Source organism: Thunnus maccoyii, chromosome 14, assembly GCF_910596095.1.
Source record: "Thunnus maccoyii chromosome 14, fThuMac1.1, whole genome shotgun sequence".
In the NCBI taxonomy this organism is placed as follows: Eukaryota; Metazoa; Chordata; class Actinopteri; order Scombriformes; family Scombridae; genus Thunnus; species Thunnus maccoyii.
Window position 1 is genome coordinate 14,151,873 of NC_056546.1, and position 20,769 is coordinate 14,172,641.

General features: G+C 38.9%; 1 protein-coding gene across 13 annotated transcripts in view; it reads right to left on the reverse strand.

Moving 5' to 3' along the window:
- LOC121911392 (protocadherin-15-like) overlaps window positions 1-20,769 on the reverse strand; it is a 236,575-nt gene that overhangs the window by 17,293 nt on the left and 198,513 nt on the right. For all 13 annotated transcript variants that reach the window (XR_006099846.1, XR_006099847.1, XM_042432816.1 and 10 more), the window contains 8 exons: window positions 20,333-20,442; window positions 19,079-19,219; window positions 14,780-14,907; window positions 7,801-8,016; window positions 5,166-5,254; window positions 3,835-4,011; window positions 1,644-1,862; window positions 180-188 (listed from right to left, as the gene is read on the reverse strand). Coding sequence is in view for 11 of the 13 variants with exons in the window: in XM_042432816.1 (XP_042288750.1) it covers window positions 180-188; window positions 1,644-1,862; window positions 3,835-4,011; window positions 5,166-5,254; window positions 7,801-8,016; window positions 14,780-14,907; window positions 19,079-19,219; window positions 20,333-20,442 (1,089 nt within the window). In the remaining 2 variants the exon portion in view is untranslated. The remainder of the gene's footprint in view (window positions 1-179; window positions 189-1,643; window positions 1,863-3,834; window positions 4,012-5,165; window positions 5,255-7,800; window positions 8,017-14,779; window positions 14,908-19,078; window positions 19,220-20,332; window positions 20,443-20,769) is intronic.

Sequence of the window (20,769 nt, forward strand, 5' to 3'; positions counted from 1 at the left end):
ACAGACATTTCAAAAGGGTGGCATTAGCTAGCATGCATTTTGTTCATCATCTTCACACATTCAACTCATTTTCAAATAACTAATGAATAATAAAGATGAGAGAAACTGTTCTTCGCACACATACTTCAAGCAATGAAAGAGCGATCACTTGTAAAACATGAAAAAGAATAATTACTTACTCTTTGAACCTGGTGATAAGTTTTGATGCAGAGAGGAGAGGAGACAGGAAGAGAGAGAGATGGGGGACAAAAAAAGATGTATAATTATATAATTTGGCAAGATGGTAACGGTAACCCCACACAACATTAATGTGAGGAGGTGTTTCATGTTGAGTGGTCCTTTGGCACACTTTACTGTGCATTGGGGTCCTTTTAAAAGACAGACACACATTGAGTAAAACACCCATTCAGATAACAGAAGATCTTTGCATAACATACTATGTTTACCAATTTAACTACAAAATGGGAGAAAACTTTCTGTATGTTCTCTCCAATTTCTATGCAAAGTAGGAAGCACTCAAGCTTCCAGCAGTGGCTGCAGGGCTACATGCAAAAGTAGCCACTTTTTTCTTAAGTGAATCTTCTGTGCTTCCATATCGCCATCACTTATTCACAACAAAATTCAATTATTCCGCATGAATAAACAGATTCATGATTTAAATATTATATTCATTTCCCAAATTTAGGAGAGAATGAATTACGTTCACACATAAAAACAAGAACATGATTTCCAAAATCATTTAATTTTACTAAAGTAATGTAATACCACCAACAAAGCACCATCTGCTATGACAGTTTGTGCGTTAGGTCTAATGTCACCATCAACAGCTTTCTGCTGTGTGTTCAGCCTGTGCATTTGCAACCACTCCACCCATCTGCCGTGAATAAACATTTCCCAAACATCACCATTTATGGAACACTTGCTGCATACCAACGATTAATGGGGATAGAACTTGACTCCTGCCAACCAAGAGTTCAATTGGTTTACCAATCTGAATGATGCAGTAAACAAAAGGCATCATATTTTTTGTAAACCGCAGTGTGTGCGCGTGAATGACAGAGATAGAGCGAAACAGACAGAGAGAGCGCTGTTTATTGTGTGTGTGTTGGGCAGAGATGATTAAGGAGCGTGAAGACGCACTGTGACGGTCACAATTGGCTGTAGATATTTGTCACAAATGAGTGTTAATTAATCTGCTTTCACAGAGCATGAGCAGGGAGATTAGCCCAGCAGAGTGCGCAGTCAGCATGCCTGATGAGAGAGAGAGAGAAAGAGATAGAGAGGAAGAGAGAGAGAGACACGCACACACAAAAGGCAGCAACCAAGCAAGAAGGGTCCTTGCTTTATCTTAAATACTTGACAAATACATTTTTCAACAGTGCTGTTTGTGGTTTTGCAGGTTCTACTCTAACAGGCCACAGGGTACAGGATGTAAACAACGGTTTACATTCCAACACTAAAATATCTGATTTGTCTGTGAGGAGCAAATTCTTTAGCTAAAAACAAGGAGTGTAACTCAATATCTCCCATGACAATGGCCTGCTTAATTAAAATGTATTTCCCTCTTAATTCCCTGACAACCAGTTAAGGATGATTAATCGATTACAGAGGCCGGTGATTATTACTGAGGCGAGAGTACTCACTGTTTGTAGGTGACCATGACAATGAGGATGGCAGGTATGCAGCAGAGGATGATGATGATGGCCAAGGCAAGGAGAGCTCCCTCTGTGTAGCCCACAGCCTGGGCGGCTTTCTTCACGCTGGCCACGATGTCTGGTGAGCGGATCTTGAGGATGCGGCCACCCTCGCCCAGGTGTGGCTGGAACTCCTTGTTGATATCCAGCACATTCCCATCGAGAAATCTGGGATTTGCAACACATAATGAATACAGAGGAAAAAGCACAGTGGCTGAGTTCCTAAACTCCTGAATATAATTTTTTTTTCTGAAGTATCTCATTTGCTGAGAGCCACTTATTTCATGGTTAGTGGCATCTGGTAATTTAGATCAGCACATTATGAATGATGTGAGAGCAGCTGGGGATCTGCATACTTTTGGAAGAAATGTATTTTTCACAAGTGCTAAATGATTTGTCAAAAGAGGAACTAAGGAAAAGAAATAGTCAGTTTGACCTTTCTTAAATGTATTGATTTACATTTCTACAGTGTTTCAATTACAGACCCGAGGCACAATTTTTTATCAGTATTGTAGTAAAATACAATGTTATACTAAATCAATCCACCCATTGTTGTTCCAGTGTTGTTTTGGAACAATAACCAGTTGTTACAGAGTGGTTCTCAAACATTCTGCAGCGCAAATGAGTGAGCCCACTGCCACATCCAATTACTGTCATTTTTGTTTTTCCATAGGTGAATAAATGAGTGCATATGAAGGTTATTAACTGGCCTCTCTAGCAATCTATCCTCTAGAGAGCTCAAATGGTAGAGAGTGCTGTAGTCAAGGTGGCATAAGGACACTCTATAATGTAAGAATCCCCTCACTATGTTGTCTTCTCTTTCGCCTTCTGTTATCCGTGACGGCAAAGTCGCAGATATATAACATGCAATTACCCCACAACATTGTCAGACATGCACTGCATAAATAAAAAGCCTCTCTCCTCGAGTCTAAATGATTTTCCTGACAGCATCTGCATCTAAGGAAGGGGATTCTTATTAAAGCAGGGATGTAGAAAGCCTCTTTTAAAATTAACTTAGGTCTCTCAAAAGCTGCCACTTGAGATAAGGAGCTATGGTCACTAGTTTTGTTTAAAAAAAAAAAAAAAAGAAGAAGCTGTTTTTTATGATTCAAGTGACATCCCCATGACCCAAGCCTTGATCCCCCCGCTTTAAAGAGTTTATGGCGCTTCTCTGATGGTTAAGGACACAGAGGTTATGTTTATAGATTAATTCAGAACATACAGAAAACACCTCTAAATGTCATTTGTGTGGAGGATTTCCAAATGAACTGAAAGTGTCACAGTGTCTGGTAATAAACTGGTAATAACCATGGATACCGTTAAACAAAGACAGAAGATGGTGTCAGGTAACTCAATATAAGGTAAGCAAGAAAATGGAGAGCAAATTGGTAGAGTGAAGGGGACAACTCAGAAGGGGGAGGTTTCCTATTGATTGGCAACTCTCACGCTCTGATGGAGTTGGCTTTTTAAGATTGGTGTCTGATCGGTCTGACAGAAGGGCTAAAAAACACGAAAAAGGAGAGTGCAAGATTGTCCTCAGGTGCCAGCTAAAGCTAAGGTATTTTTCCTTCTGATGGGATGAAAAATTGTCTTGTAAACACTCTTCTGTGCTGCTTTAGTAGCATGTGAACATGCCCTCTCAGCGCTCAAACTGTCTTAGCATGCTGTCTTAGGCAGACCCTGGGCACATAGGAATTGTCTCTCTATGTCCTCAAAAAAAAGGAATGAAATATATTGCTGGCATATCTCCAGGCTCTTGGAATAACCTTTGAGGTACTTGTATGACGGGTTGATGGACTGATTGAAATACTCCCTGCTCCACTCTCACTTTATTCCCTCCCTAACCTCATCTCCTCCTTTTTCTCCCCCATATATGCCCCTTTCCCCTGACATATGACAGATTTGGTGCACCTGCAGGATAATCAAAGTCTTATGAAGAAAGTTGAAGTAGTGAAAAAGTGGAGACACAGTAGAAGAGTAAGCCAAGGGGAGCCTGAGACAGAGATACTTGCTGACTCACTGTATGGATAGAGGGGGAAGAGAGACTGCAGGGAAAACATGCAGCACAGCGGGGACATTAGAACATCAATTTAGACCAAATGGCGGACTGTACTTCTAGTAATAAAATTCACCCACTCACTTGAAGAGCTCCTGGCGTGAAATGGCCCTGTTCGTGAGCGGGTCAATGGCGTATACCATCAGGTCCGACTTACTGTAGTCCTCTAGCTCAAAGCCATCGCCATGACGCCGTGGCCCGATGGACTCTACAATTACCTTGGCACCTGGAATCTGGTCCTGGACATATTTCTCCAGAATACTGAAACCAGCACAAAACCACAAGTCAGACTTCTACAATGAAGGCAGTTAATATCTAAACTTAGTTCAGAAACGAATGAACCATTTCTGGCACCACTGGGGCTGAAGCAATATAAGAGCCACCAATTTTAAGTACTCCACTCTGGCAATGATTGTCCTATTGGGCAGCATTTTGCTTCTCTCACTGGGCTCTTGGCAAAGCAAGGCTCTGATAATCCTTTTCAGGCAGGGAGAAATCCACACCTCAAATTACAGCCAATAAAGGAAAGCTTTGCCGTCTGCCTTTGCCAAGGTGGATAAACAGTTTGAGCACTCAGGTAAAATGACCCTGGATCATCACCAGCACTGTGCAAAATTGCAGACCTCTCGAATGACATCACCGCAAAGAGCTTAACATGACTAATGTGTGTGTTTTTCAGCCTAAGGAGCAATATCACTTGTATGGGAGAGACACACCAAGCTCTTGAAAAACAACTATTAACACCCATTTGCATTTCAGATTGACTAATTAGGCTAAACACTGTCCCCTGAGAGGTACAAAAAAGATGGTTTCATGAATCATGATCATTAATTAATTTGGACTAGGACAGCAGACTGTTGAGGACAGACTCAACTGTCTCACTGACTAAACCCTGCTTATAATTGATTGATAAATGATTAGTGAAAAACAAAAGAGTTTTACAAGTTTTACAACATCAATTTTTATTAGCGTGTTTATTTTCAGCCATTATTTGCCACAGGTGAGTCATACACTCACTCCCATCATTCAAAAACAATTTTATATGCAAATTAAGATGCCACGTCAAACCATGTTCAATTCGTATCATAGTGGGTAAAACACAGCGCAAAAAGAGGCAATTAATTTCCCATTGTCAATTCTACCAAGGAAATCAATTAACAAAAGGAATATTAGAGGACAAGCAAATGTACCGGAAACACGCTGCACAGACAGGCGAAGAGATGCAGTGATGTGAATTTGGTGGTAGATAAATATTTTCTGTCTATTTCACCTTCAAATTACACAGTAGCTTATTTAATAGAATTAACACAAAAATGTACTCCTAACATGTTGGACACACTGGTATTGGTTTATTCTCATTTAACAGAAATTTGGTATTACTTTAATATTTCAAATCATATGAAATGTCACCTTACCCAATGAGCTGCTCCTTTTTCTCTTCAACTAAAGTGGGCGGGACAGTCGACACAACAACTTGCATGTCCAATGCGTTGACCACGGAAACCTGTGAGCCCGAGAGAGAGTAGGACAGAGAGAAAGAAAGAAACAAAAAGACCAAAAGGTAAAAAAGACAGCAGAGAATAGAGATAGACTGTGATTAAGCCAGTTGTCCATGTGTGTCCTAATGTGAGTTTGGTCGACTCATTCAAATACCTCTTTGGGTGGACCAAATGAAACCTTCTAATTGCCTGCTTGTATTGGTGCCATGTGGCAAACTTAACAGGACCTAATTCGGATGCCACAGTTAAGTGCATAGGCAGCAGCCTTTGTGCTCTGAAGCCAAATCTCCCATGCGGCTCCTGTGAAATTAGGTTTCCCCTTGAAAATAAACAAGCACCATGGTTAAGCTCTCGCCACTCTCTCATATCCAGGCAATGTCCCAGACCCTCCTTCTGTCTCATTAGAGGCTTTTTAGTCAGACATGTTTCACTGAAACGAAAAATAAGCCTGCCCACAGTCAGGGAAGATAAGCATTGAATTGGGGGCAAAGCTGAGCTCAATCACAGCGGGTGCGTGGGGAAATTATTGGGGGAAAAAAGAAATGCACACAGAGACAAGAGCGACAAAGACACACATTTAGACAAACATACACACAAAGACAAAGACAGATGCAAATCAGGGACACGTGTATGCATAGCTAATATACATGGCTGAAAGAAAAAGTTTAATTGCATTATCAGCTAGTGGCAGTGGCCTCATATTGAATGTGCTGTACCCACTGTGAAGAATTCAATAGACTGGATCCAAGACATTTAGTACTGAGCAAACATACAGACAAAACAAAAAAGGCTCATAATGAATAGATTGATATGAAGTGAAACAGAGTGGAGATTTCAACAAAACGAATAAACCTAATGTACTCTTGCAGACATGCAATATGAGACTGTTTTTCACAGCAGGAATCAGTTGATATATTGACAGAATACTTGTGAAAAAAGTAATTTATGCCTACATTATTACTTTATAAAACATTAGTCTTTAAAACAAACAAAGGGGATAATCCCATAATGCAACTTGAAAGTAGCTGTGTCCCACATTCATACTATTCACTGACTCTAAGCAGGTTTTTAGTGCTCACATTGAAAAAGAGACAAAATAAAGTATACTAAAAACAGTCGGTGTGCAGACTAAAAAACTGTTCTCCCACAATGCAATGCACAAAGGAAATGGACGAGCTGCTGATAGCTGAAAGAAATTAAACTAATTGTGGATGAAGAAAAAACAGCTTTTTGAACACCTAAGCAAACAAAAAAAGACTTAATTATTTTGGACATTTTGTTTCTCTTTGTGAAGTTTAATTGGTTGTGTAATTCAAAGTTTCTAAATGTCTTCTTAATATGGTAAAAGTAGGTTGATGTCTTGTATACCAATGGCAAAAACATATAAGTATATATTATAGTATACACTTAGTGTGTAGTATAGAATTGGGACACAGCAAGTGGGTAAATGCCCACATCTTTCAAATTCTAATCCTCCAGTTTGAAAAACAAGCTTTCTGTTCAAGTCAAGTTTGACTAAGGGGGCTTTACAATGCGTACAGCAATACAACATTCTCTATCCTTTGACCCTTGATTCAGATATGGAACCACCCCCAAAAAAACGCTTTAACTGTGAAAAAATGGAGGAAACCTCAGGAAGAGCAACAGAGGACGGCTACTTCTTCCAGGATGGACAGACGTGCATTAGAAGTTGTGTGTATAGTATAGACCACATAGCAAAATTACAGAAATAAAGCATGGAAAAGCAGGATGGCAAAATTATATAAAAATCTGTTGAGTATAAGCTTACACTGAGATCACTCAAATGAAGTCACTTCAGTAAGTTTCTCAGACTTGACAAAGCTTTGACTTTTATATAACAGTTTTCACAGACCACACTAGTATTCCCCTGTGATGACTAAATTGACATTGACATTTAAAATCAGTGGAAAGGCCCCTTTAAAAAGGCTCTTTTGTATCAATGAATTGTAGACAGCTGACATTGCACACCAATTCCATACTTCAAAGGACAGTTCAATGCAGAGATTACATGCTGTGGAAGACACACACAACGTGCAATCAATATGCCACTGGTGTGCGGCTGACATGGGAGTCAAGGACCAAGAGTGTTCGCCATGTGTGAACTGAACAGTAGAAGTAAAGTATTGTGTATCTGTCCACCGGTCCACCATCTGTTTACCATGTATACCATGGTATATTGAGATACAGTATAGTACATATAGTGGGTGTTGATTACAATTGATTAATCTATCAGCAAAAAATATCTGATAACAACTATATTCATGATTGATTAATCAGCTCAGTATTTTTTTTTTTACAGATTCTCTGGTTTCAGCCACCCAAATGTGAGGATTTTCTGCTTTTCTTTGTCTTGTAGGATTGTAATATGAACATATTTGCGTTTTGGACTGCTAATCGGACAAAAAACTTTATATAAATACTGACAAAATGATTAACGATTGAGAAAATAATCACCAGATTAATCAATAATCAAAATAAGTGTCTGGTTGCTGCTCTGCGAATTTACAAACTGTGTATAAAAGGAACTTACCACCACTTCGGCACTGCTGCTGAGACCTTTTCCGTAGTCATCTGTGGCGATAACTTCAAACTTGAAGTAGGACCTGCGCATGTTTCGAAACATGATGGCTGACTTGATGATACCTGTGTATGTCTCGATGACAAAGCTGTCCTGGCCCTCTGCTGTGGGTGGGATAATGAGGCGGTACGCCATGGCACTGTAATTCCCAGTGTCCTTGTCAGTAGCCTATAACACACAAACACGCAAGACACACATATATGTACAATGTTAGACAGGAAGACATCAATGCGCTATACTACAAGCAGTAAGAAAAAGAGAAAACAGACAACATAATGTCTAATGGAAAAAAAATGGATTTTGTATTCTAAGAGAGAATCCTGAGAGAGAGAGCTATTTTGTAACCTTGTAACATTGCTTGGGCTCTTGACCATGATGGTGGCTAATCTGGCCATGTCCCATTCAGTGATATCACAGGAAATGTTTGCCTTGGACAGCTGATAGAAAATACCCAGTGTGATGCTGGTGAATTGGGCCAGAAGTGCAATATGCTTGAAAAATTGAAGAGAACACTGCAGAGGGGGTTTTTTCCTTGTGTGATTCAGTGTTGATTTTAGCCTCAAACTCCTATGCGGTGCATCAATCTTGCTGTTATTTATCAGACATTTTATCAATAATCAAAGTAATTCAATGCTCTTGTGACAATAAACCATCAGAGCTGTCAGATTAAAGAACAGGAGGTTAGCACTGTATTTTTTTTTATCCTGGGGGCAGCATTGTCTTTTGATATAGCCATAATTTGTTGCAGCATATTATCCAATTATGTCAAAACCATTATAATGTTATGTTAAGCTGCAGATGGCTGGAGTGAGAACCACTGACCATTTCACACTAAAAGAATACAGCTTTCAACTGATGTCCTCCTATTGGTGGAGCTAATAGCTTTTTTTTCTCCTCATGCAGGTGTTCTGCTGTACATAAAGTAGCTGCATGAGAGAAAGGAGCTGCAGCTGGAGGCTCAGGAGTTATCTCTACCTGGAGTCGTTTGTTTTACCTGAAAAAAATAAAAAAGTGTTTCCACACGGCTGCTGCAGCTTGTCCCAGGATAACCTACAGTATTGTAATGGGCTACAGGGGAGGAAACATTTCCCATTGTTATATAAATTCTGCCCTTACATTTTTTCTTAAATCATAACAAGAGTATCGGAGGGTTAAAAAAAACATTTAATCTTCAAAAACAATGTATAACGTATAGGGTCCCTACTTTATATGAAGCCTGTCAAACTGCTTAATGCCATTGTGGGCAAAACCAGAGAAAAACCTTTGAGGCACAAATTCTGACTGGCCACTAAGCTCACACACAGGCATCAATTCTCAGAGGGCTTTTCTGTGGCGAGTGACACTGATAAATAGGAGCAATCTCTTTTTTTCTCCAGCTATTGGCAGACGAGAAGGGGGGGGGCAAGCTCCCAATGAAAGGGCTGCATAAATCAACAGAGTGCGATAACCTCATTGGGTAAAGACAATTTTACCAAATATGTGTACCAGCATCGTTTATGTAGGTAAAGGTTTTACAGACACTAGAGGAAAAACCTGTTACTGAGTGAGGTTTGTGACAAAACAGGGGAAAATTTAAGGATTCTGACGGTTTACAATAAAAATACTTCAGCACACCAAAAAGAAGAAGAGATTTAAAAGCTTAAGGCATCTTCTTGTTTAGAAAGCTTTTCACAGAGGCCAAGCACTCGAGGAGGCAACTGACAATAAGTGGCACTCATTTGGCTTACAAGTTCTACCTTGTTAATGAAACATTTTCTACTTACATTTTCCACACCACTGAAAGTAGACTTTAGCAGCAGATACTGTAAGGTGACCTTATGTGGCGTTGATAGGCTGATTTGGTTACATACACTTGTCAGCCACTTATTGCTTGTGACTATATGTGACTATATTATTTGACTACACTATTTTGGACCAAGAGTGAAATAGTAGAAGGTCAAAAGCGTCAGAATATGCCAAATGTTGATGATATTTCTAATGACTATCTCCAGAGAAAAGGGAGCTCAGCTTCATTACCATCTACCTCGAGTACAGACGCTGCACACTCGCCACACTCCAAAGAAGCCTTGGCCTCTGGGAAATTAAAGATAGCACTTGACCCATAATTCTACACTTTGGTGTTTATGTGCCAAGTTAAGGGAAAGACAGGATAGGGATTATGAGTTGGTTGGGTGGGTTACACCACTGCATAGTGTTCAATTGATGATGTCCTTTCAGTGCTATGTCTGAGCCTACATGAAATGGGTTTTACATATAGGTTCTTGAGCAAGGAGCACGGTTTATCAGCTGTTATTTTCAGACATCTCCATCAGTCGTGACTCCAAAAAAGATGGCTTTGCTCTGCATTCCTTATGTGAAAGCTACAATAACTTCCAACCTTGTTTCAGGTTTCAATTTATGCAGAATTACTTCACACACACATACACAAAATCCACAGACATTAATATCGGCTGCATTCAATTTACTGTTGCCAGTATGAAATGTTCAAATGTTTGCTGTGGAAAAGGTCTGTTAGAGGCAGTTTCCTAGATATTTCTAAATGGGTATCTCTTATGGATATTGTTTTACTGTACAACTAATCTTATTCAATGTGTGAGAAACTGTCAGATAGAGTGTCACTGGAGCCAGTCTAACTCTAAGGAACTAAGGCATAATTCAAGTACGGCATTATTGACCAGCTGCATGTGACAATATGGGATCAAAATGAGACAGTATCAACATTTCTACAACTTGTCCACACTGGAGCCAAATTCTGTCCTAGGCTCATATCGTATGCCACCCATTCTAGTCTCACAATACTTGAATTTCTGTTCTTTTTGTGACAAGTATTTGCTACCTGTTTGTTGTCCCTCACACTCCAAATGTATCTTGTTATACTGAAGTGACTTTTGTATGCCTCAAGCATACCAATTTAGGCTAATTACTGTATAATTATTAGAGAATAGTGAATTTCCAGCCTATAATTTAAAGGGTATTCACAAGACCTTCCAGCAAAGCTTTAAGCACTGAACACTGGCTTAAATATCCTGGCATTTTACCAATCATAATGAAAGCCTGTTTTATTTTTATTATTTGTTTTGAAATTACTGATGTGAACACCATCAGGAAACATTACTAACATTAATTTATTTGTGATTCATCAAGTGTTAGTCTCTGCATCAAAGGAGCTGCCAATCAATTTGGGAGCAGATGTGAATTTTGGTGATGCATTTGCATTACAGGTTGGTAAAAATAATAATACAATATAATTGTACTATAATTAAGGTTATATTTCAAACTGAGCTCTTTCTTCCAGCTCTCAAGAAGCCACTGGGGCTGAATGTGAGGTGTAGGAATGTAAAAAATATAGGAATAGTACATGACAATAGTACATGTCACAGCTTGTGTCCATATAGCTTTCTTTTTTTTTATCTTAGGGTGTTTTCACACCTGCCTTGTTTAATTCAATAGAATCGAACCCTGGAGTATTTACCCCCTTGGCGCGGTTCGTTTGGGCAGGTGTCAACACAGCAATTGCACTCGGATGAGGACCAAACCAACCAGACCGAGACCTTGTTGAAGAGGTGGTCTCGGACCGGTTACAAACAAACTCTGGTATGATTGTTTGTGGTATGAACGTGATCCGACCTTGATCCAACTCAATGACAGGAAGCATTGCACAGCTCCCGTGGCCAGCTGTGCTGTATGTATGTGTGTGTGTGGTATGTGCTCAATATGTGTTCCCTTCTTCTCTTCAGCCGACTGAAGGCAGCACGTCTTCTTTGCGTAGCGTGAAGCAACACATTGTTCTCTAGACATTGCCTTGAAGTGTGTTCAAATGTGCCATTCTGCTCATATATTTTAGCTCGGTATATGGCCCAATGATGACTGCAATTATTAAGAAATGCCAATTCTGCCAGTGGTCTATTTTGGATTGCTATACTAGAAGAAAAACAAACTCTCCTATCTCCGCCTGCCAACCCCACAAGATTTCTGACCAATGAACAGAGTAACAGCTCCCACATAGCTTTTGATGATATATTTTGGTTCACTTGAAATTTTGTGGTGTGAAACCAAACCAAAGGGAAAATGCAACAAAGTAAGCAACTCATCCACTGATTCAGACCAAAGCAAACAAACTGTGTGAAAATGCCCTTAGACCCGCACATTGCATGCAAATTATGACCCATTCACCCACACAAAAATCTTGTACTGTAGAATAATGTTCCAAGAATTACAATGTTCTACAGTGTCAGTGCCCATAATGCCCTCCGGTGATACCAGATCAAACCTCAAAGATTTAAATTAAATAAATACAACACACAAACAATGGGAATGCAAAGTGAATTTATAACAGTTGTTTAATCTCTTTATCTGAATTTAATGTACATGCAATGATCAGGTTGAGTGTGAATGTTCAAATAATGCCTAAACTACAAGTTTTGCCATTCTCTTCAGGTGTTTAGAGAATATCGTTATTTTGATAGTTATTTCTTATGATTAAAGCTGCAACAATTAGATTATTTATCAATTTAGTTAATTGAAAGAAAATTAATCTGCAACTATTTTGATAGTTGATTAATTAATTGTTTGTTTCAAACAAAAACAGCAAACATTTGATAAGTTCTATATTCTTAAGTATGAGAATTTGTTGCTTTTCTTAGCCTTACATTTAAGTAAATTTAATATTCTGGACTTTGGGGCTGTTCGTCTGACAGAACAAGACATTTGGTGTCATCACTGTGAGTAGTCAACAATAAAAACAATCATTAATTTTAGTCCCACTAATAATGCCAAACCCCATGTTTAGAATTGTTAAATGCAGTAAAGTCTGATTCACACAGCTTTGCCAAGAATTTAAGGAATGTTTCTGTGTCCTAAAACAGCATGTTCTTGTTATAACATTAAGATCAAGGACAAGCTCATTTCCCCAAGAAAGAGGAACCCTGGGGTTTTATTTTAGACCATAAATAAAATAAGTATAGTCCCAGGCTGCCCCTGTTATTTCTGTCTTTCTGCTTTCACACTGTATCAACATAATTTCCTTTTTGTTAATGAGGACAGGGATATAAAATCAGTGAAAGCTCCCTCTACTATGTCATTTGATGATTTTAGCCAATTTCTACATCTGGTGTTTTCACTAACCTCCCTTCAGAACCTTTGTACTCCTCAATTTGCCCTCAAGATATTACAACTGCTTCGTGTTCTTAAATATTCTCTGGACACCTTTGGCCTTTGTCCAGTTTCCATTATGCTGCAACTTGCTGTCGTTTTTCTGGATGTGTACCAGTTTAATTTAAACACGCTACAGTTCAAACCCCATCCCTTAAAACGAAGTTGCCTTTCACCTTCAAAATATTTGAAAAGTTGTTTATTCAAACCTGTAATATACAATTACATGATGCAGATTCTTGTGGCAGTCTTGGTTCATTTTGGCCCGAACCAGAGTTCAGGTGACAGCGTCCCTATCATCATATGGATGATTCTCAGCTAAACCAAATCTGGTTTGGTACAGATTAGCTGTACAATAAAACGGATTATCTGCTATTAAGGATTAGATAACCATAAAATTTCATCTTAATTGCAACAAAAAAGAAGTCCTGATTAGTGACACTGATAGCATTACATCAAAAGATATGGCACTAAGTCAAAAGTCAAAATCAAAATTTTGGTCTGTTGACTATTCCTGGCTGGACTATTGCAACTCTCTGTTCACATGGCTGAGCAAATCATCAGTGGAGAAACTGCCGTTGCATCAGAGAGCTGCAACAACGTTCTCATGTGCAATAAAACCAGCCGGAGAGTTCAAAACCTGCTCTGTTCTAGCTTCACTTCACAGACTCTTTGTGAAATATAGAATCAAAATGAGGATTCTGCTGATCACATGTAAGGCTTTCCACAATCAAGGTTCTGCTTACATTTGTGAACTTTTAACTATAAAAGCAGGATTTGAATGCCATGTGACCATGGCTCATTGGCTGACTCTTTGTCAAACGTCAAGGCCAAGGGTAACTCAATGGCTGTTGTGACTCACATGCTCTGGAACAGCCTTGCCCATTGACATGAGGTCTGGGAGCGACGTGGACTGTTTTAAACAGCATCTGAAAATCTGTTCGATTCAGTCAGGCCTTCAATTGATTTTTGTGTCACACTCATTTACTATGCTTTTAAACTCCAAATAAATAAACTCTAAATAAATGTACTGTACATAATTAATCATTGTGTACAGTGCATATAAATTAGTGGATGGTTGTAAGGACCCTCTATTTATAATGCAATACAATAATTTAAAACTATAATAGCACTTTTTCACATCCAACAATAATTTTAAAACTTCTTTATATCCTTCATTTACAAACGAGATACCCTGTGGAAAATACAAAAACAAACTAAGAACATAAACCCAACAAAACACAAAAATCTTGAATCCCTGACAAATCTGTTCTCATAACATTGTGTCCATTCACACATAAATGCATGACTGTAAGTATAGATCTGACATTCCAGGTAGGCATTGCAGAGGCTGGTTGTTGAGGATTTTGTACACAAACTCAAGGCTAAGTATACACTAACACCCACCCACACGCATACAGAAAATAGAGTATGGCACACAGGATGACAAAGTGAAATCTCCTTTGCAGTGAAGGCTGATAATCAGACAGGATGTCCAGCCATGCTTCTGTGAACATACTGGGATTACACTGCTCAGCTCACTCTGATCCCACCTGCTCGTGGACAAGGCAGACAGTGGGGAGGGCGAAATTGAGGAAGAGATGTAGAGAACGATAGGGGGCGGGAGATGAAACTGTGCTGCAGAGAGCGGATCGGATGAATTCTCCTACCGTGGCTGCAGGGTAAGTGATGAAGAAGTGGGAGCAGAATCAGGCACTTTAGTTTCAGCCTGTTTCTGTGTATGCTGATACAAAAACAACCACAGTTAATATTTTCTTACCACTATCTTGAGTACAGAGCTGAAGATCTTGGCGTCCTCCGTCACTCCGCCTATGTAGAGCTTCCTGGAGAAGACGGGAGGGTGGTCGTTCTCATCCCGCACCTCAATGAACACCTTGGCTGTGTTAGCTGCAAAGAACAAATGGCACCAGAATGCATTCAAGTACTGTGGAACTCAGTCACTTCAGCCATAAATGCAAAGTTACATTTTCTAGACAGAACAGTATAAAACCAAGACTGAAGCAAAAACACACAGCATTCAACTATAGTGTACTTCAATTTCAAGCATCTGATAACCCAGGGTTGCTGCACTCTCACAAAATAAGAAATGGGACACACAGAAGTTTATATCATCATGGCCACTAGCTGTTGAATAAACACATCTCTGAGGTCATCCGAACTGCTATTGATCAAATGTTGCATAATTTAGACTCAAAAATTGCCACATCAACATAATTTCTTCATGGTCATCAGCGGGTCCTAAACTTCAAACGAGAGCTTGAAACCATTTCCCAGAATGTTCTGCAAGTTAGTCGTTGCTGAAAACATCACAGTATATCAACAAAGGTTTTTTATGATAATATACTCTTGGCTAGCCAACACCAATTTTAGCATAACAATATTTGTGAGCTTTTCTATAATCTGAGAAAGGGTTTTCTTTAACTTTTTAATTTTAAAATTGAGAAATCAGACTCACCTAGCTTTTGAAAACCAACTGAAAAGAGTGAAGTTGGTTGCTTGTTTTCATTTTGACCACAAGTGGATTCAGTGAGCTTTGGAAAACCACTTTTCATTTAGTGGCACTTTTCAGCTGTACTGCAATAACTATTTGAAGTGGATTTGTAATTGCATGCACGGAGGAGGAATATGTTTGTTTAGTCTCAACCCAACCCAGTGTGAAAAGCTATTTTGGTGTAGCTGACAACTAAGAGTCTATAATGAGGAGGTTAATTTTGTTTTGATAACAGCAAATATTTTGAGCTGAGAAAAGCTCAGACTGAGCCATGTTGATGGTTTCTCTCGCTACCCTCAGTAAGAAGATCAGGAAAACAACTGAGCCAGTTTGCATTCTGTTTACCAACCAATTAGTGATAAATCTTACATTCTGAGTGAAATATGACCCTGTAAAATAATAAAAATGATGATAAAATCTTGACTCCCACTTCATTAAGTGAGGCCTACCTCACATAATTTATCACTGAGGAGTTTGTTTTCTCCACAACTTGGTGCAAGACAGTCATTAAAAGGCCCTGAAATGCATTTATAAGACAAGCATTTTGCACATTATTGGAAATAATAATCTACAGGAATTTCCCTTGAGTTAGAAAAACACAGTGAGAAAGACATGGGTAAAGGAGGCAGAACATTTAGCATTTTAATACTAAATTTGCTAGTTAACTGGCCTTGTTTGTGAGGCTTTTGAATCATTCATTGTGTCCCATTAAAAGGAGAACACACACACTGAGTTTAAGCATTCACCCTCCTAATTTGTCACAGTTACACCTATGCAATATACAGCATAAATATGTACAGTGCAAATCCTTCCAACGCTGCAGTTTAGGTAAAGAATATGCAGTGTCAAGGACTATTTTTCTTCTGGCAGTATACAAAAATGTAAAACTATGTGGCGTTAGAGCAAAGGATGCAGCAGGGGAATTTGGAAACACTCAGCACATCAAATTACAGGCACAAAAGCCACTGTCTTCAAAAACTACCCCCTTTTGTAGAAAGTGGCTATTTTCCATTCTTAGAGTATCAGGACACATAGGCATAAATATGGCCTCTCTCTCCCTCCTCCCTGTGTCACTCTCACACACAAGCTCATAAAGATGCATGAAAGAAATGGGCCCATTAAAAGGAGGGATTGCTGCTAATACAGAGTAAGCTTGAGTTTTTGGAAGAGTGCATTATCATTTATAAAACATGTTTAATTAGTTCTTGTTGCAGTCTGCAATTATTAAATGTGTGTCTCCTTACATATTAATGTCCAACTGTGAGCTACACATACTGTACTGGTCCTAACAAGGCTAAGATAACCTATCTGACGAACCAGTCCAGTAAAGATCTGATAATTTAAACTCAATAAAGACTCGATGAGAAGAAAGATGTTCCCTGTCAAGGAGTCCTGATCTACATTAAATAATAAAAGTGAGACAAGTGACAAAAGAAATGGTTTCTCTACAGTCTGCCAAAAGACCTCAGCCCAGAGATGCCAGGGAAGCTCTCTCCCTCGTGTGTGAGAGGCAGAGTCCTCTCCTTTACATCTTTCAGATAAGTGATGTGTGTGTGTGAGTGTGTATGTGTGTGCGTCTGTGCACTTGTACTTGCTGTCATTAGTATGTGAGAGAGTAAGAGGCAGGTAGAGTGGGTCATTGATTAGTCATTGGTAGCTCAAATGGATCAAGAGTAAGGTATGGACCCCATTTATAGTTAGCACAGCATCCATCATTACACAGACTTTTCTTGGTAAACTGGCCATAAAAGAGCCTAGAAATAATCCAGCTGAACATGGCCATCAATGAGCGCAGGCTGAAGGTCTCAGTATTCTTAAAACAAAATGGAATGTCTAACAACGTCCTCTCTGACAACAGGTGCACCTGACAATTTATGTAACTTTCCGAAACTAACAATCCAACAATCATGCTCACTTTATTTTTTTTATTGGGGCAGCTGTGGCTCAGGAGGTACAGCGGGTCATCTACTAATCGGAAGATCGGCAGTTCGTTCTCGGGCTCCTCCAGTCCGCATGTCAAAGTGTCCTTGAGCAAGATACTGAACCTCAAATTGCTCCCAAAGGCAGTGCCATCAGTGTATGAATGTGTGTGTGAATGTAGTGTAAAGTGCTTTGGGTGGTCGGAAGACTAGAAAGGCGCCATATAAATGCAGCCCTTTTACTGTATATAGTGATTGCAGCAGATGTGCAGAGTTGGAGAAGTAGGTTTGAACTTCTCTGTCACGCTCTCTTCAAGGTCTTCCATCACTTTTTGTGTGCAACACCATGAATGCCGTCAGGGAGATCTGGAAGTGTGCGCTGTTATCCCAATATGTATGACTCATCATGTTCAGACAACAAAGACACAAAAAAGTTGAGCGGATATCGGAAAAGCGCAGCCAGGAGGAGGCTGTGATGTGTTTGGACAGCACCTTTACTGTATAAAACCGCTGTGTCAGCATATTGACACAGAGGTTTATACTTTCTACTGACATACTTAAGAGTAGGAACATACAGGGGATATGTGAATTAAACATTCTCTATGATAAACCCTTTGCCCCCTCCCTTGTTTTGGGCGGTGTTCTGCCTAAATTAAAATAAATTGACTCTTGCAATGAATTAGCATTATGATATTGTTGAACTGCTTTAAACATAGGGGGAAACCATATTTTCATAATAATTTTTAAGGTTTTTTTTTTTAATAATGACCATGATTGAAAAGATGAGAGTCTAATCTGTCAATGAACATATTACATGTTCATATTCAAGTTTTCATAGTTTTAGTAGTCTAGCATAAAGTTCTACACAGTGCTAACGTCTTGTTAGCGGAACAGAGGGTGTTGACATATTAACCACAACTTAAAATGAGTAATTCAAAAAATAAATGCAATATAATTGCTGGTGCTGCAACATGGTTACTCAAAGTATATGACATCTCACAATTAGCCAGAATTTATGAAGATGGCATATCAGACAAACAAATGATCAACAATGCCGGTTTTAGGAGAGCAGGTGATTAACCCGAAAAGAAATCAATCAATAAATTTATACTCATCAGTTTGATGTTGAATGGAGAACAGAACAACCAATCACTGGCTATATGCACACTGTGACACAATGTTTTCCTTGTTTTGATCCAAATCAACAGCCTATCAGTATAGGTAGCACAAATGCATTTATTATGCAAAAAGTGGTAGACAGTATTTTTACTGTCATTTGATGTTGTCTGTGCATGCTTATGAGGTTCTAGCAAGAATTTATAATTTGTGTGTGAATTTTGACATTTTTCTTAAATGAGGCTCTGAGAAGGCAGAAGCGTGGAATAATCCAGACATGCGTACAAAACACGCAATGAAAAATAGCTCTACATGATTATGGCAAACATGAAAATAAATATGATGAATAAAAATAGGCTTTGATAGAATTTCTACAACTGCGTTTAATCATAATCTGTCACAGTGGAAGATTATGATTAAATACAGCGCAATACCTGGAATCATATGAAACACAATTTCATCCCTGTCTGCCTACAACACAATCCTCCCCTCAGTCTCCACATTCACCCATTCACTGGCTGCAGTTTCTTACTTTTAGAAGGCACACGCAGGTTGGACATGACAACCAACATAGAGTCTGCCTGGACCCTGAGGATATAGCTGGTCACGTTTTCATAATCCAGAGGCTTAGCTGTGGAGATGACGCCTGTTCTGTTGTTCACCTGAAAATGACCTGGAACCAAACAGAATGGATGTAAGCATGGTTAATTACACAGGTACATCTACAAAAGTACATAAAACCAGGGTAAACAAGCAGCCCCCCTTTTTTTAAAACCACATTCTCTCTCTGATCAGAGTTAGTGTATATGGTTTGCACTGTTAGCACTACACATCTCTGGGTGAATACTGTTTAAATGCCACTCTGCAGGTGTATCAATTGAATGCATTTATACTTCCTCTGAGGACCTTTTACTCTTCATGGCCAATTGTTCATAAGTGCAGCACTCAATGGAGCCTTTTCTAGCACCTTTCTCACACAGAACCTGCAAAAATGCTGTTCAATTATCCAGTCATTGAAGCAGTCGTAAATCTTCACATGTATGTTACAAAAAATTTTGAATAACAGTCTATAGTTAATGGCAGCACTGGAGAAAAAGATCAGTCGTTGCACAATAAGGAAATCACAGAAAAACTGCATTCATTCTAATTTTAATTGCAGGAACACTGCAATTAAAATTTCTTCTATACTCTTCCTTCTCCTACTTACATCTCCTACTTTTGGCTTAAAGATAGCTGACCTCACACCTTTCTGGTGTTCTCTATCTCTCTTCTTGGATGTAATTATGCTCTCCAGACTTTGCCAATAAGTGTGAAAAGTAGTCTATGGTTGGAAGTATGTCAAAACCGTCTTTTCTACTTGGAAAAACAGTATCTGTGGCTGTGACTTGCATTGCACAATTTTCAAAAATAATCTGGGAGCTTTTTCAGCAGTATTTTAAAATATGACAACACAAATTTACCTAAAACACATATTTTCTTGCAGTAATTTCTTTACCATAATGGAAATTTGGTTTGTGGACTTCTGCAGTTGTCAGAGACAAGGCTTTGTAAAAGTTGACACACTGGCACCAAAATATCTTTGCTTTATGCAGAAAAATAAATAAAAAACAGTGACTTGGGGGACTTTGTACTTGAAACACAAAGTCTGTGTCATAATTTGTGTTGGGAAAGAAAATATCTATTGTATTGTGATGCAAAAACATTATCTTGGAGGATTTGCAAAAGAGAATCTTAAATTGTAGTCTTAATGCACTGCACGGTACCGTATATGATCTCGAGCACATACCTAGTTCATTTCCTCCCACGATGGAGTAGAAGATGGTTTGATTGACAGCAGCAGCTAGAATAGTCCCCACTGGTGTGCCAAGTTCAGCCCGCTCACTGACTGGAGGAAACCTGGAAAGACATGGATGACAGATCTCAAGACAAATGGAATAAAGACTTGAAGGATCAATTAAGCTGTACAGTGGCAGATATTCAAATATCATCAATATAAAAACATAGATATAAAGGCAGCTACATTTTCAGAAAAAAAATACATTTTTGGAATCAACTCAAACTTATTAAGTGAGGTTCAACTGAATGCGAGATTAGTGCAAGATAAAATATTTAGTATAGAATACAAGAAGAGTAGGCATCAACTACTGTGATTGTGTAAATGTTTTCTAAATAATTCAACCATTTTTTGCCAGAGGCATGAGTTTTGCCCAGGAGTGAGGTTAA